General features: G+C 47.8%; 1 protein-coding gene across 1 annotated transcript; it reads right to left on the bottom strand.

Moving 5' to 3' along the window:
• Window positions 1–15225: 15225 nt before the first annotated feature.
• LOC137544974 (piggyBac transposable element-derived protein 4-like) lies at window positions 15226–16896 on the bottom strand. The gene has a single exon (XM_068266074.1). It carries the CDS (start codon window positions 16894–16896, stop codon window positions 15226–15228), a length of 1671 nt encoding a protein of 556 aa, XP_068122175.1.
• Window positions 16897–17278: the final 382 nt, after the last annotated feature.

Raw genomic sequence — 17278 nt, 5'->3', positions numbered from 1 at the left:
CGTGGGGAAGTCTATTAGGTTATAATTTGTGCACATATATTATCTGTAACGATCGGTGTAGCAACACAATGTCTGATTATGTGTGATCTGCAGAATCACCAATAATACAGACACTATACCTGATTATGTGGTGATCTGCAGAATCACCAATAATACAAGTATAGCTAACAGGATAATGCAATAGTGTATAGTGATTGGTGCAACAGTAACAGAGTAGAAACTAGGCCTCACCAGAGGAGCTGGTGGGCACTATTAGAACACAGTATCGGATAGAAAGATAGAACCTCACCAGAGTAGCTGGTGGGTACTATTAGAACACAGTAACTGACTAGTTTGGCAGAACCTCACCAGAGGAGCTGGTGGGTACAGTTAAACACAGTAACTGACTAGTTTGGCAGAACCTCGCCAGAGGAGCTGGTGGGTACTATTAGAACACAGTAACTGACTAGTTTGGCAGAACCTCACCAGAGGAGCTGGTGGGTACTGTTAGAACACAGTAACTGACTAGTTTGGCAGAACCTCACCAGAGGAGCTGGTGGGTACTATTAGAACACCTCACCAGTGGCAAGGGCCCACTGGTGAGTAGAGAGGTCAGACAGGCTAGGTTCGGCGACTGAGAGACAGATACAGTACAGAATCAGTAGGCAAGAGAGTAGTAAGTATTCAGGCAGTGTTTCAGCAACTAGATCAGATGGGCAGAGGTACAGAATCAATAAGCAAGAGCAGAGTCAGAGATAGCCAGAGTCATACACAGAATATCAAATATACAGTAATATAATAATCCTAGTCTTGTGTGAAATCCCTGGTTTCCTCCCAGATCAAAGCACACCGGATACGGGTCTAAGGTCTGAGCGCTAACACGTATGGATTCGCAACCGCAGACAGGTTGCGAGTGAGCAGAGAAGGCTTAAGAAGCAGAGGAGACCTCACAGCCGCGCCCACCAATAATTAACCAATCCAGAGCGGCGTGAGTCTTCTCTGACGTCAGCCGACCAGCGGGTTAGCTGACACGCCTCCTCCCAGCATAAAGGTCCTGTCTACGCACGCGGCCGCGCGATACAGCAACCCTATGTGTTAATGACAATTCCGTCCTCGGCGTGCTAGATGCCGACGGAACGGAAAAGACCTCTGAACAGGGAACCAAGGCGGCTGCGGAGACACCCGGCGTGCCCGCAGCCGCAGATGTTACAGTACCCCCCCCCCCCCCCCCTTGAGGCGTGGACTCCGGACATGGGCCACCAGGTCTGTCAGGATGCAACCTATGGAACTCTTCTCTAAGTTGTTCCGCATGCATACGATGACTAGGGACCCAAGATCTCTCCTCAGGCCCATACCCCCTCCAATGAACCAGGTATTGTATAGAGTTATGCACAAACCGAGAATCCAAAATCTGCTCTAGCTCATACTCAGGTTCCTCATCAATCACCCCGGGGGGGGGGGGGGATCCACATGAACTGCGGGTTTTAACAAGGACACGTGAAATGTCTTAACTCCTTTCCAACCGGACGGAAGTGAAACAACATATGTGACCTTATTGATTCTTTTGGAGACAGGGTATGGGCCTATATATCTAGGACCCGATTTAGCAGAGGGCTGCTTCAGGGCCAAATGTCGAGTAGACACCCACCCCAGGTCCCCCGGTGCAAAGTCCCACTCTCCCGAACGTCTCCTGTCTGCCTGTTTTTTCTGGGTCACAAAAGCCTTCTTGAGATTTTTCTGAACCAAGGTCCAGATCTCTTTCAAGGTTCCCTGCCACTCCTCTAATGCTGGGAAAGGAGATGTCATCACAGGCAAAGAAGAGAACTTAGGAGATCTCCCCGTCACAACCTGAAACGGAGAGAACCCCGAGGAAGAACTCTTCAAATTATTATGGGCAAATTCTGCAAATGGCAAGAATTTGGCCCACTCAGTCTGGGCGTCAGCCACATAACATCTCAGAAACTGTTCTAAGATGTGGTTAACCATTTCTGTTTGGCCATTCGTCTGTGGGTGGTAGCCGGAGGAGAATGATAGGTTTATGCCCAGATGATTACAAAAGGCCCTCCAGAATTTGGAGATGAACTTGACTCCCCTATCTGACACCACATTCTCAGGGATACCATGCAAACGAAAAATGTGGTGAATGAAGAGCTCTGCCAGTTCTGGAGCAGAGGGGAGTCCGTCCAAAGGAATGAAATGGGCCATCTTACTAAACCTATCGACTACCACCCATATGACAGTTTTTCCCTGAGACCTGGGCAGTTCCCCTATAAAGTCCATGGACATGTGTGTCCATGGCTGTTCTGGCACAGGCAGTGACTGTAAGGTGCCAACGGGAGCTTGTCTGGAGGGCTTGTTCCTGGCACAAACAAAACAGCTCCCCACAATGTCCTTACAGTCAGACACAATGGAGGGCCACCAAACACATCTGTCCAATAACTCCTGCGTACGGGCAACACCAGGATGACCTGCAGTCTTATGGGAATGAAACACATGAAGAATATTAAATCTGAACTGGAGGGGTACAAATAGAACTCCATCTGGTTTCCCTTCAGGGACTTTCTGCTGAAATGGGCTCAGCATGGTTGCCCAGTCCTTCTGGGCCTCACTATCAGTGGAACTAGAGGAGTGAGACGGTAACCCCTCCACTTGGATCTCGGTAGCTCCCACTGTGACTTTCTCCAATGATGATGACAGTATGAGGACCAGGCTAACAATGGTCTGGAACCCCAGTCAATCTGAGGGGAATGTTTTCTAAGCCACGGCATACCAAGAATCACTGTGGAGGTGGACATCTCTAGAACCATAAACTGTATCTGTTCTTTATGCAACACCCCCAACTGACACAGCAATAATGGAGTCTGAGTGAGTGGTAATTTCCCTTGCAATGGTGAATCATCCATTGCAGTCACTATAATCTGACGTCCCACAGGAAGGAGAGGAAAACCAAACTTAATGGCAAACTCATGTGCCATGACATTAACTGCAGAACCCGAGTCTACAAAGGCCTGGGTGGAATGGACTTGATCCTCCCAGGTTATAGAACACGGGAGAAGTAAACGCTTATTCTTTAGAGGTAAGACTGGATCGCCTAGGGTAGTACCTCCAGCTACACCTAGGCGATGGGGTTTTCCGCCTTCTTGGGACAATTCGCTACGATATGCCCCTTCTCTGCACTTTAGAGACAAAGTTTCTCGGTACGCCTCTGTGAGGAAACGCAGAAAAGCCGCCGCGTGTACTAACGGCAGGACGGCTGAATCTGCGTCCAGCACAGCGGCTAGCATGCGGAGACGTGTGCCTGGCACCACGAGAGAACGCGGAAAAGCCGCCGCGGGTACTGACAGCAAGGAGGCTGTTTCCGCATCCAACACGGCGGTTTGTACGCGGCGGCGTGCGGGTGGTGTGGCTGGTTCTGTTAGTTCACATGGGCAGATGGAGAGCTACGCGCGGCCGGCCCAGATGTCAGGACCTTTATACCAGCAGGGGAAGTGTCAGCTGATCAGGAGGATCAGCTGATTCCTGCTGGACTTATGATTGGCTGAGTGGCTTGGGCGGGGCAGCAGACTCCAGCAGCTATTTATATAGCATGCTTGCCAGTTGCTGGTTGTCTGCCATTGCAAACACTTACGTGGAAGCATTCAGACCATAGTCAGATCCTACAGTGTGTTAGAACCGGGAGGACCTGGGAATTCACACTGAGCTAGATTACTCTCGTATGTTATGCTATAGACTAGTTCCAGGGTGTTGTGACTACGGACCTCACACACTAGACTAGGGAACTGTGTTATCATTTATGTTATGCTATAGACTAGTTCCAGGGTGTTGTGACTACGGACCTCACACCCAAGACTAGGGAACTGTGTTATCATTTATGTTATGCTATAGACTAGTTCCAGGGTGTTGTGACTACGGACCTCACACCCAAGACTAGGGAACTGCATTATCATTTGTGTTATATTCCAGACTAGTTCCAGGGCGTAGAGACCAAGGACCTCACGCCCAAGACTAGGGAACTGTATTATCATTTGTGTTATACTTCAGACTAGTTCCAGGGTGTCGAGACTATGGACCTCACACCAAGACTAGCCATTGTTTGATATCTGTTACTATCTTGGGAACTATCTCTCTCCCTTAAGAGATAGTCTCCTGACCTACTAGTAACATCCACCCTTCAGGTGTCACTCCCGCTCAGGTTCCTCCTACCTTCAGCCTGACTCCGCCCCTTGGAGAGTCTCAGGCTGTTGGAGGGTTCCTGTGTCCTCATAAGCAGTATTCCAGGCTGCTTCTGATCACCTGCTTAGCAGGTGCTTTACTCAAAGTATTACTGTTACACCAAACACTCACATACCATAGGTGTCCAGAGGTTAGCAGATCATCAATAATCGGGTATATATCTGCATTCTTGGTGATACTGCAGACCACCAATAATCAGATTCTCTCTGCGTGCTGACACCAATCGTTACAGCCTCCTGTTCTTCTCCACCTCAGTGAGCTTGGAATGTCCAATTTGCATCGGCTCATCAGGCGGAGGGGAGGGAGGAACAGGAGGAGAGAACATACCAGAAGTAAGTCTCCCTGATGTTCTGCCTTGAGTCTGCCTCTGGTATCGCACTCGGCGATCAATTTTAATTGCCAAGGAAATGGCCTCATCAATAGACTTAGGCTCAGGGTGACCTAACATAAGATCATCCACTGCATCGGATAATCCTGACAAAAAACAATCTAACAAGGCATACTGCCCCCATCTGGCCGAAACCGCCCACCTTCTAAACTCAGCGGCATAATTTTCAACTGAATTATGACCCTGCCTGAGTGTCTTAAGCCTCCTTTCTGATGTCATAGCTAAATCCGGATCATCATATATAACTACCATTGCTTTAAAAAAAATCCTGAACAGAGGTCAATGCCTCATGCCCTTCAGGGAGACTGTAGGCCCAGGACTGTGAATCACCTGATAATAAGGTCTTTATCAGTGTGACTCTCTGGCTCTCTGTGCCTGAAGATACTGGTCGTAACTCGAAATAAGAAAGGCATCGATGCTTAAAATTTCTAAAGTCAGAGCGATGCCCTGAAAATTTTTCAGGAGGGGGCATCCTGGGCTCAATAACTAGAGGGGAGAACACTTGTGCATTGGAATTTTTAAGACGATTAACTGTCTCAGCTAGTTGGTCAATCTGGGTCTGCTGTGAGTTAACCGTCTTGATGAGATCGGTAACGGTTGTGGTCAACAGTTCAACCCGATTGCACAGTGTCTCCATAATTTTTTGGTCTGCGGTTCTGTAACGATCGGTGTAGCAACACAGATGTCTGATTATGTGTGATCTGCAGAATCACCAATAATACAGACACTATACCTGATTGTGTGGTGATCTGCAGAATCACCAATAATACAAGTATAGCTAACAGGATAATGCAATAGTGTATAGTGATTGGTGCAACAGTAACAGAGTAGAAACTAGGCCTCACCAGAGGAGCTGGTGGGCACTATTAGAACACAGTATTGGATAGAAAGATAGAACCTCACCAGAGTAGGTGGTGGGTACAATTAGAACACAGTTAACAAAATGGCGCCGGTCGGGTAGCCACGGCCATGCAGGACTCCGGCCTTTTCTTCAAAAACTTTCTCTTTAGTTACTTCCCCCCTTGGTACCCCTGGACTGGACTCACGGACTCACCCTGGGAAGTGCAGCTCCCTCTGGGGATGTGCAGCCCTCTCCGATTTAAAGCCGCTGTGCGCTCCTCCATCACCCCGGCAGCCTCCTCCTGCAGCCACGGGCTGCACGTGGTCATCGCAACTAGCTGGCAGCCGAAATCCTGGAGGAAGGAAGAACACTCAGCGTCCTCGTGATCCCCATCGCCGCCTCTGCCCAGGGAGATCGGACACTGCCAGAGGAACAGAGCTGCTTTGGAGTCCCCCTCCAGCTCCGCCAAACCATCGTGCGGATGAGAGACGCTCTGGCCTCCCGGGCTCTGGCGCCTTGGCACTCGCGCTGAGGTCTGGCTCTCTGCATGATCGGGCTCGGCTGACGACCCGGCCACTGTAGGTCTTTGAGTCGCTGCCTTGGGACTCCTCGCCAACTGAAGCTGGTTCACCGCCGACGCTGCCGCATGGATTTCTTTCCTCCTTTGCTGGTCCGGTCTCCGCTGCATCTGCTAGTCCCCGCCGGAACAGGTCCTGCCAAATCCCCTGGCCCTACTTATCAGCCAGTGATGCCCTGATCCACTCTACTACACAGGCCACAGTGGATCGAGGACCACGTACCCTGTGTATCAAGCACATCATAGGCAGCCCTGGATCCGCTCTGCAGCGGCCCAGCATGGCCTCTGTGAGGTCCTGCTCTCCTCCATCTGAAGCGGCCCTGCCACTGTGACCTTGTCAGCCGTGCCAGCATGCGCTGTAGCCATGGATCCCTGCTGTCTGGCGGGGCGTTCTACTCTCCTCCACCAGGCTGGGTCCCTCCACCTCCAGCCACAGTCCTTTTAGATCCCTGGCCTTCAGACCGACCACATCAGTATCCAGGCTATAGGCTTGAGGCCAAAAAGTTAGTCACAGCTGCCAATCCACCGCAGCAGCTACCAGCCTTAGCTGATCACCGTATGACTCCGGGCACAGCTGCTAGGCCCACTCTGCACCGCAGTCCTGGCTCACTCATGCAGCCGCAGCAAAATTTACATCAGGCCAAGACCACAACCCTCCACTGACAGCTGCCGCTTGGTCTTCGATTTCTACAAGCTGACCATCTGCACCGGACCAGGCCGAAAGCCTGAGGCTAAATTTGCAAGCATGGACACTGGTATGAGGCATGGATACAGCCAGGACTGTTGTTTCCACCCAAGGGGACTCTTGCACTCTGTCTCTCTCTGATCGCTCCTACTTTCTCTCTTTCTCTCCCTTTCACCTGCACATTCCAAGACATGCAGGGGGCATCTGTAATCTGCTGCAGGGTAGTTGAGCGCCCGCACAGGTTGGGGCAGCTCCACCCGACATAGCACTCAGACGGACCTCTGTATCCAATGTAATGTAAGGTGTAAGTGTAATGTATATAATGACTACTCTGTGTATTTCTGTTGTATGTTACTGTACCATCACCGACCCTGTATGTGCCAAAAATAATTCCGGGTACAACCCCAGTTGTACTTGGCGAAATAAATGATTCTGATTCTGAAATAAATGATTCTGATTCAGTAACTAACTAGTTTGTCAGAACCTCACCAGAGGAGCTGGTGGGTACTATTAGAACACAGTTACTGACTAGTTTGGCAGAACCTCACCAGAGGAGCTGGTGGGTATTGTTAAAACACAGTAACTGACTAGTTTGGCAGAACCTCACCAGAGGAGCTGGTGGGTACTATTAGAGCACCTCACCAGTGGCAAGGGCCCACTGGTGAGTAGAGAGGTCAGACAGGCTAGGTTCGGCAACTGAGAGACAGATACAGTACAGAATCACAAAAAAACAATTATGTCTAGCGCTATCTATCTAACTACAAGACTGTTTATTCCAATGTTCTTTCGTTGGTGCACTATGGAGCCGCTTCTCTTCTGGGTGGAACCAGTACTAGTAGCATGCAAAAGAGAAAAAAACGAAAAGCGCTCCTATAGTGCATTAAACTTTTAATCAAATAAAAACGCAATATACAAATTGCACTTACAAGATAGGTGTCTTTCTACCGGGGAGGTACATGTACACTAGTGGGGACAGTGCCCAGGGGTTTCCATCGTGTTCATCATTTCAGGTATGCGATTCAAACACTACTGCAGCTGCAGAGTGATATCAGCAGGACAGCCAGGCAACTGGCATTGTTTAGAACAGGGGTCTCAAACTCGCGGCCCGCGGGCCATTTGCGGCCCTCGATACAATATTTTGTGGCCCTCGCCGGCAAAAGCTTCCTAATAGTTCGCTTCAGTGCTCCCAAGCTCCGCCGCATCCCTGCCGCTAAACGAGGGCTGCAGAGCCCCCAAATCGACCGGGGGGCAATCCGCCGGCATTTCCTGGAAGGGGCAAAGCTTTCAGCTTAAGCTCTGCCCCTCCTGACGTCAATCGCCGCACGGATCGCAACCTCCCCCTGCCCCTCTCTGTGAAGGAAGAGTAAGCGGGGCGGGCAGAGGCGGCGATGCGCCGCGATTGTGAAATCCCTTATGCGGCCCAGCCTCATCCTGACTTTGCCTCCTGCGGCCCCCCAGGTAAATTGAGTTTGAGACCCCTGGTTTAGAAGGAAATACATGTAGCAGCCTCCTTATCTCTCTCACTTCTGGTGTCCTTTATAACTTTATTGATTTAATAATGTATAAATACTAAGTAGTTACAAAAACAATGTTTGAGGTAGGGCTGCACTTATACACTAAGGCAGAAGGGAAAAGAGGATTTCACTGGTTGTATCTACGCTCTGTAAGTTGGGATTTGGTCGCAGCATGCGTGGTTATTTCCCCTTTCAACATTTATATTAGCTTCTTTACATGATTCACTCTTATTCACAACTTTGAACAACAGTGGCAAAATACTGTAATGTTAACAGTAAAATACAGGGTCACATTTATTAATTAGTCTGTCATAACAGGGGGTCATTTGTTTCTATTGTATCGGTTTCCTGTTGATTCTTCGGTTGCCGCCTGTTATGTTTAGTGCAACCATAAATCTGCTTTTTGGGTGTTGCCAAGACAATAAATCACATAAGTGCTCAGGCAGTTTACAAATCGTGACTGTTTCTTACTCTTTATCTTGTGGGAACTGCTTGTTATTTCACTAGAGATTAATGTAAGACTTACATCATGCCTCACTTCACTAATGGTTTATAATTATAGATACTCCATCCAAAGTCATGGATTTATTTGCCAGAGCGAGCTATGCTTGATTAAAATCCTAATACTTTTTACTAACAGTGGTATAAAAAAGGCACACGGTAAGTACACTGCAAGATGGCACTCCCCTCACACTCACCTTGTACTGTAAATAGATTATTAAAAAGCCCAGTACATCAACATAAGTACCAGCCAGTGTTAGGGCGCTTTCACAGACAAAAAGTAAACTTCAGTCGCAATGCAAAGTGACTGTGATTTCTGCATTGTGAGGATGCTCTATAACCCATTTTCCCTGAAATGTTTGAAATCCATTCTTGCCCAATGTAAGCAGTCCGCCTTTTACTGAGCAAGCATTGCACCATTGCAGGTGGTGGGAATTCAGGGCCGGGCCGAGGCATAGGCTGGAGAGGCTCCAGCCTCAGGGCGCAGTGTAGGAGGGGGCGCACAATTCATTCAGCTGTCATTCCTAATTGTGTTTGAAGCAGAAAGAAATAAGAAAAGAGGATACATAGCAGTGACTGCAAGCCAGATAACTAGATATTAAGGTGTTGGGGAGGTTGTTGGCCCTGTGGCGCCTCTTAGTCTAATAGCAATCAGTGTGTTACAGCTGGGGTGGGAGGGATGGAGGGGCGCACTTTGGTGTCTCAGCCTTGGGTGCTGGAGGACCTTGTCCCGGCTCTGGGTGGGATTCTGGTTACTTAATTCCTATACAGCGATCACTGACCATGTTTCTATTTCAAAGATGACCAGCTCACTGCAAGAACAAACTCATTACATTTCATCATAATAGTTGAGAGCAATATATATTATATATATATATATATATATATATATATATATATATATATATATATATATATATATATATATATATTAATTTTTTAATTTTTTTAGATGTTCATGTTTACAGGGTTTTGGTGAGTCACCCTTCCTTCAATCCTGAAACTGTACTGTATATGGAGCATCATTCATCTTTCCCAAGTTGCCTGTAAAGCTGCAAAAAATTGGCCATTGCCCACAATGTACACATTATTCCTGTTTGTAAACAGCATCACATGCCCCTTATTCATTTGGTTGGCTCCTATGTGATTTTAATGCTGCATTTGGCCTACAGAGGCCTAAACAAATAACTAGACTTTATTCCACACTGACTTAAAACATATTCGAATTTGATGCTTTCCAGATCCCCAATACTTTGACCTGTTCAGCTGCACTGCTCATAAGCCAAACAGTCATTTTTAAGCAACACTAATAACATGCTGTTCTTTTTTTGTTTCCTTGTATGGTGGTTATTGTGTAAAGAGAAGATTGATATTTTTGTCACACAGTGCGTCAGGTGCAGCTGTACTTTCAGCTTTGGTTACCCATATTTACTGACATTTCTAACCCCTACGTTTTTTCTCATAGGTTTACTCCTAGAGATGACTAATACTAATGTCTTTTTAAAAGTATAACATACCTGCATGCACTTAAGCGGTTGCAGGCTCTGCTATCTCTAATGTTACTTCACTTCCTGAATGTATAAGATGTAATAATTATTATTAAATAATCAATTTAAATGAAAACATAGTTACAACACATAAGGCAGTTTGATAGTGCTAGCCTAAACATGCTATTAAAACTAGAACACTTTTTAGTTGGTTAGACAAGTGCTCATTATTGACATATTTCAGCTTTTGGTACACCAGGCAACATTGTAGCAAAGTAACTAGTAGGGATGAAGGCACCTGGATTTATTTACTACCAAAATAGCTGGACCTCCTGAGGATTGGGAGCTCTGGCCCTATGGACAACCTCAGATATCATCGCTATCAAGTTTTTTTTTCCCCATATAGATGTGTGTCTCTTTGTGGATGTGATTGTTTGTGTAGGATGTGTATGTATTCACTGCAAACATTACCAAAACTCGGTAGAAAACATGAATTCATGTGCCTGTGTGTGTTATGGTGGCTGTTGGGGTTTTTGACAGGTGGGGAGCGCAAATATACTCTCTCACAAATGTTGAAGAATAAATGGACATTGGCCTATTCCCCACACACAGGTCTCCCAGAAAGTACAAGTATAATATTTATATGCAGGGGCGTAGCAATAGAAGGTGCAGAGTTAGCCACCGCATCGGGGCCCTTGGGCCAGAGAGGCCCCGAAGGGCACTCCCTCAACTACGGTATTAGCTCTCTATTGGTCCTGTGCTGGTAATAATCACTTCTATAGATGCTTTGAATAATAGTAATCATCACTAACAAACTGTTCCCCATCCCCCTCTTGCTTCTCTGACACTGTGGTTGTTCTTGGTAGGTTTTGGTGTGCCATATCAATTGTTATGTATAGAGTGCTTGGGGGCCCCATTATAAAACTTGCACCAGGGCCCACAGCTCCTTAGCTACGCCACTGTTTATATGCAATCTGAAGTATATATTATATATATTTATATGCAATCTGACCGATCTCCCAATAACTTCAAACCTCTTACTTGTTATCAGAGGGGGTAGAGTTGATGTCCAGACCAGAAGTATAACACTGCTAGAAAATTACCGTATATACTCGCAAGCAAGCCAAATTTTTGACCCCCCAAAAGTGGGCCAAAAGTTGGGGGGTCGGCTTGCTTGCGAGTCTCATTGGTGGAAGGCCACCCCCCCCTCCCCCCGCGGCCGCCGCTGCCATTAGCTTACTGTGCGGCTTCCTCTATTCCCCTCTCCGTCTCCCGGGCATGTAAATAGTTCACAGCAGCTCGCTCCACGGCGGCTGCTGTGTGATGACAGGAAGCTGGAGGCAGAGCGGTTTCCATAGTAACGTTACAGGAAACCGCTCTGCCTACAGCTTCCTGTCATCACACAGCAGCCGCCGTGGAGCGAGCTGCTGTGAACTATTTACATGCCCGGGAGACGGAGATGGAGAGGGGAATAGAGGAAGCCGCACAGTAAGCTAATAGCAGCGGCGGCCGCGGGGGGAGGGGGGTGGGTTGGGTGAGGCGGGGGGCACTATACTAGCTATACCGAGCACTATACTAGCTATACTGAGCACTATACTAGCTATACTGAGCACTATACTGGGCACTATACTGGCTATACCTGGCACTATACTACCTATACTGAGCACTATACTAGCTATACTGAGCACTATAATAGCTATACTGAGCACTATACTAGCTATACTGGGCACTATACTAGTTATACCTGGCACTATACTAGACATACCTGGCACTATACTGGCTATACTGAGCACTATACTAGCTATACTGTGCACTATACTAGCTATACCTGGCACTATACTAGCTATACCTGGCACTATACTAGCTATACTGAGCACTATACTAGCTATACTGAGCACTATACTAGCTATACTTGGGCACTATACTAGCTATACCGAGCACTATACTACATATACTGGGCACTATACTAGCTATACTGGGCACTATACTAGCTATACTGGGCAATATACCAGCTATACTTGGGCACTATACTAGCTATACTGGGCACTATACTAGCTATACTTGGGCACTATACTAGCTATACCGAGCACTATACTAGCTATACTGGGGCACTATACTAGCTATCCTGGTCACTATACTACCTATACTGTGCACTATACTAGCTATACTGGGCACTTTAATAGCTGTACTGGGCACGATACTGGGCACTATACTAGCTATCACTGCACAGAGAATTAAATGTGTGCATTAAACACCAAGTGAACACCTGACATAACTGGCTGAGCAAATTTAACCTGATTGGCTATTCATGAGGCAATGCTCATGCAAATATGCATTTGCTTTCGCATGCCAACTAATGCAGGGTCCATTGAACCAATGCCGCAAAGCGGTTGCCCTGCGGGAATTAGTTCATGCTTCAATAGCACTATCCAGGAGCGCCACGAGGAGGCTTCCCAATGCCCCCATACAGCCGAGGGACCGCGGGGTCCCAGGTGCTCTCACTGCCTGGGAACCACAGCAGCACCCCGGAGGGGGAGGCCGGGCGGCGCAGGCGACCCCCCCAAGCGTGGCCAGCGCCGGGGAGAGCCATCCGCACCTTTCACCTCCCAATATTTAAAAACAGGCACTTACCTTAACGCCATTGCGTTCTGCTGCTGAGCATAGCTTGGGTGCAACACATTTGAAAAGGAAAGGAATGAGGCATGGGTCGCACCGAGCTTTGGAGCTCAGGGCTGGCTCACACACTGCACTCCAAGGGGGGTGGAGGACAGGCACTGACAGCCCACTCCAGGGCTCACACTACCTAGAATGAGCCATCCGCCACCCGCCTATAAGGGAGTGGGCTGTCAGTGCCTGTCCTCCACCCCCCTTGGAGTGCAGTGTGTGAGCCAGCCCTGAGCTCCAAAGCTCGGTGCGACCCATGCCTCATTCCTTTCCTTTTCAAATGTGTTGCACCCAAGCTATGCTCAGCAGCAGAACGCAATGGCGTTAAGGTAAGTGCCTGTTTTTAAATATTGGGAGGTGAAAGGTGCGGATGGCTCTCCCCGGCGCTGGCCACGCTTGGGGGGGCTGCCTGCGCCGCCCGGCCTCCCCCTCCGGGGTGCTGCTGTGGTTCCCAGGCAGTGAGAGCGCCTGGGACCCCGCGGTCCCTCGGCTGTATGGGGGCATTGGAAAGCCTCCTCGTGGCGCTCCTGGATAGTGCTATTGAAGCATGAACTAGTTTCCCGCAGGGCAACCGCTTTGCTGCATTGGTTCAATGGACCCTGCATTAGTTGGCATGCGAAAGCAAATGCATATTTGCATGAGCATTGCCTCATGAATAGCCAATCAGGCCAAATTTGCTCAGCCAGTTATGTCAGGTGTTCACTTGGTGTTTAATGCACACATTTAATTCTCTGTGCAGTGACTATACTAGCTATACTGGGCACTTCACTAGCTATACTGGGCACTACCTACCCATACTGGCCACTATACTAACTATACTGGGGCACACTGGGGGGGATCACATGGCCATTTCCTACCCCCGGCTTATATGAGGGTCAATCATTTTTTCCTGGTTTTTCAGGGAAAAGTTGGGGGGGGGGGGGGTCGGCTTATATGCGCGTCGGCTTGCTTGCGAGTATATACGGTACCTTCTGTTTTAAGAAGGCAAAATTATATTCAGTGTTGCATTTTAGTAAGAGAGCTTTTTCGTCTTTTTTAGCTCCTTATATTTTCTTAGTGTTTCTGGGTCACAATGAGATATCTGGGTATTCTGTAATAGGACAGAGTGGTAATTGAGAAGTGATTGATGACTGTCTTCTAGCAGGAAGAGAATGTACAGCACCAGACCCTCTTCCTCCCCAAGAAACTGAATATGGCAGTACTACGCTTCCTTTCACTGTAAAAAAATCATGGCATAAAAGCTATCAGCTCTACCTTTGTGCAAAGGACAATATTTTCCTCCCAAACGTTTCTTTCCAACATGACTCACCACTTTTCATCACTCCAGAACCAAGTAAGTTGTGGTTATAGAGCATGTTCACTGCTAAGTGGAACCTAAAGTGATGGCTCTGCCCTCCAATTCCCCCAGCAACTAGTGCCTGCTGGCTGCTGCCACTCTATCATTAGCTCCTATTTCATCTCATGAAAGAAAGTAGTGTATTTCACTGCTATTATTGCTTATGTGTGATATTTATTTACAAATGGACCATAAGCACCCAAGCTGTTACTCCACTTTATGATTTGTGTACACCAATAAAAAGTAGAAATCCGCAATAGGTGCAGAAAATCTGTGTTGTTTTATCTTCAGCACATTAAGCTAATCTGGTTATGTTTACACAGTTAGCAGCTCTAAAGTACTTAGAAGTCATTAAATGTGTACAGCACATGCTCATATCTTAATACAAAATGTGCTCTTAGACATCCTATTACCTTTGAAAACTAAGCAGAAAAGAATTTGACTAGACTATGTAGGTTGGTCTTATAGACAAGCACTGCAGTGCTTAAATGCCACCTGTATGTATTAAGCCTCGTACACACGCCTGACTTACGTCGGCTGAGGCAGCCGATAACCGCCTTAGCCGAAATCAGGTGTGTGTATGGAACCCGGCGACAGGGCCGGGCCGAGGCATAGGCTGGAGAGGCTCCAGCCTCAGGGCGCAGTGTAGGAGGGGGCGCACAATTCATTCAGCTCTCATTCCTAATTGTGTTTGAAGCAGAAAGAAATAAGAAAAGGGGATACATAGCAGTGACTGCAAGCCAGGTAACTAGATATTAACCCTCCTGGCGGTTCATTTCTGTCTGGAATTATGAGTCAAAAGCGGTACATTTTTTTCAAGAATTTTAGGCATCCAATTATTAAGTCTTAACTCACCAAAATATATCAGAATAAAGGCCTGTAAGATATCCTGCATATAAATAAAAGACTGTAACACAAATTTGCTGAAAAAATTAAATTTATCAATAAACTGAAATAGCAAAACTGTACAAAGAAGCAGCAGATTATATATACAGTATGTACATGCAGTACAGTGTATAACTAATACACCTCCCGTGTGTGGTAGATTTTAAAACATGGAACAGCACACAGGGCGACATTACAGTCCGGGCAGTAGAGACGGGTTTCTTTGCGGACTTTCTTACCCTTGCTATCCGTCTTGCTGCAGCAAACAACGCACATCCTAGTTGGAGCAGCTTTTTTTGGAGTGGGTGGAATATAGTCTGAAAAGTGGTGGCCAGTGAGGCGCTCAGGGTTGACAACATATGATGCACGGCGCCCAATTCGCACATCTGCTGATGAAGTCTGGTACTTCAGACATATGCTTTCGCACATTTTCCATATAAAGTCGGAATGTGTTCCTGACCTGTCACTGCGTTGCTTATACAAAATGAACGCATTCCACAGAGATTGTTCCAGCAGATGCCGAAAAAAATTTTTGTAGTATTTTTTTTGTTGTTTGCGGACTGCGGGGTAGTATGTCATCGCCTGGTCAGCTCGGTCCACCCCACCCATTGTATGGTTGTAGTCCAGGATGACTTGCGGCTTGTCCAGGACTTTCCCTCCTCGCGTACACACGTCCTTCTTGTCACGCCAGCGGAGTGCCAACATTTTTCCCTTCTGCCAAGCCACAATGTCCCCAGATTTTAGCTTTTGCTTGGCGAAGGCAGTAGGCATTTCTCGCCGGTTAGGACGAACGGTGCCGTAGGCATCAGTTTTGTTCCTGATGAGTATTTCAAAAAGTTCAGGTGAACTGTAAAAATTATCTGTGATGACACAGTACCCCTTATTCAACAAGGGCTCCACCAAAGATAGCACGGATGAAGTCGCCACCCCGTAGCTGCTGAAAGCAGGGTTAAATTGTGTCCCTTTCCCGGTGTACAGTATGCTGTTCCAGATGTAGCCCGTTGATGCCTCGCATAACATGTAGGACTTCACTCCAAACCGGGCCCTCTTGGACGCGATGTATTGTATCCAGGACAGTCGGCCTTTGTACGCCATCAAGCTTTCATCCACACTTATGTCCCTCTGGGGCACATAAGTGTTGCGGAAGTTTTCCATCACCAGCTGAAAAACTTCCCAGATCTTTTTCAACTTTGGCGCTGGGTGGGTTGACTCATCGAAGGCGGAGTTGTCTGCGAAGTGTAGAAACTTCATGATGAGTCCAAAACGGTACTCCGACATTACCGTGCCAAAGAAGGGGGTAGCGATTATTTTGTTCGTCGACCAGTACCATTTCTGCAGGGGCTTCCCCACCACCCCCTGCAGAATAATTAGTCCAAGGAACAGCCACAAGTCCTCCTTGGTGATAGGCTCCCACATCCTGCTCCTGGAAAAGGGACCTCGTGGAGCAGCAATTTCTTGCGCGGCGTAGCGGTTCGTCTCCACCACGATTTTATCAATAACAGCGTCACTGAAGAACAGCTGCAGGTAGGCCAGGGGGCAGTGATCACATTCAACCTTCAAGCCGGGCTCTCCAGTAAAAGGGAAACGGGGGGGCGGTGGTGGGGCCTGAGTGGTGTTGACTGGGCACCAAACACGTGCGTCACTAACCTCCTCCGTGTCGCTGGTGATGGAGTCGCTGTCAGAATCAGACGACAGGTTGCCAGGCGCATCACTGTCACTGGAGTCCTCCAGTGACTGCAAATCCGGATCGCTGTCCTCGAACTGCATCAGCGCTTCCGCTGTGAGACGCTTCGAGGATGACGCCATAGCAGGTGACAGGAAAAGAGCGTAGTAAAAATCCAGGCAGAGGTCGGTACACAGAAATCCAATAACAGGCAGAATCAGCAGGCGGAAAACGTAGGTCAAAATCCAGGCAGAGGTCGGTACACAGAAATCCAATAACAGGCAGAATCAGCAGGCGGAAAACGTAGGTCAAAATCCAGGCAGAGGTCGGTACACAGAAATCCAATAACAGGCAGAATCAGCAGGCGAAAAACGTAGGTCAAAATCCAGGCAGAGGTCGGTACACAAATCGGTAGGAAGATCAGATCACAGCACAGATCACAGCACAGCTCACAGCTCACAGCACAGCTCACAGCTCACAGCACAGCTCACAACCAAATGGCAACAGTGTATTGGATACACATGA

Source organism: Hyperolius riggenbachi, chromosome 2, assembly GCF_040937935.1.
Source record: "Hyperolius riggenbachi isolate aHypRig1 chromosome 2, aHypRig1.pri, whole genome shotgun sequence".
Taxonomy (NCBI): Eukaryota; Metazoa; Chordata; class Amphibia; order Anura; family Hyperoliidae; genus Hyperolius; species Hyperolius riggenbachi.
The sequence above is the reverse complement of the archived record's forward strand: the minus strand, read 5'-3'. Positions and strand labels throughout refer to the sequence as shown.